The 465-nt window shown below is 48.8% G+C and overlaps 1 protein-coding gene across 1 annotated transcript; it reads right to left on the reverse strand.

Annotated features, from left to right (window-relative positions):
- Nucleotides 1-6: 6 nt before the first annotated feature.
- LOC109131891 (transcription factor bHLH3-like) lies at nucleotides 7-461 on the reverse strand (the record flags this gene model as incomplete). The annotated part of the gene is made up of 1 exon (XM_019243065.1): nucleotides 7-461. A coding segment is annotated over exon 1 (455 nt), but the record flags the coding sequence as incomplete, so codon positions are not given.
- Nucleotides 462-465: the final 4 nt, after the last annotated feature.

The raw sequence follows: 465 nt of genomic DNA on the forward strand, positions 1-465 counted from the left end.
AAGTACAAAGAAGCCAGATAAAACATGTCGAGATCAGTAAGAGCCCCCCCTGACTTGGCCAAACGATGATCCTCATCCGAAACAACAAAGGACGAGTGAAGCTTGCGAAGGACACGCCTTTTGGTCTCATCTTGCTGAGAATAGTCCTCACCTGATGAAACCCCCTTTTTGACACGGCAATGACCATCTCCCCAGATCAAGACACAACCGTCGGTGCTATTAACGTTGGAAGCTAGCCAGAAAAGCGCATAGTCCCAATCAGAGCCTTCAACAACGTGACGTAACCCTTGCTGGAGATTGGAGTCGCTCGGCGGCGAGACTAGCTTGGTCAAGGCAGTGTTGGAAGATGAAGCGGATGAGATGAAAAAGTCACAAGCTTCGGAGCCTATGGTGGATTCCACCATCGCTCGATCTTCCAGATTCTCCCAAAACTTTTGACCCATTTCTCCTGAAACGTTCATTGAA

This window comes from Camelina sativa, unplaced genomic scaffold (assembly GCF_000633955.1).
Source record: "Camelina sativa cultivar DH55 unplaced genomic scaffold, Cs unpScaffold07384, whole genome shotgun sequence".
Lineage (NCBI taxonomy): Eukaryota > Viridiplantae > Streptophyta > Magnoliopsida > Brassicales > Brassicaceae > Camelina > Camelina sativa.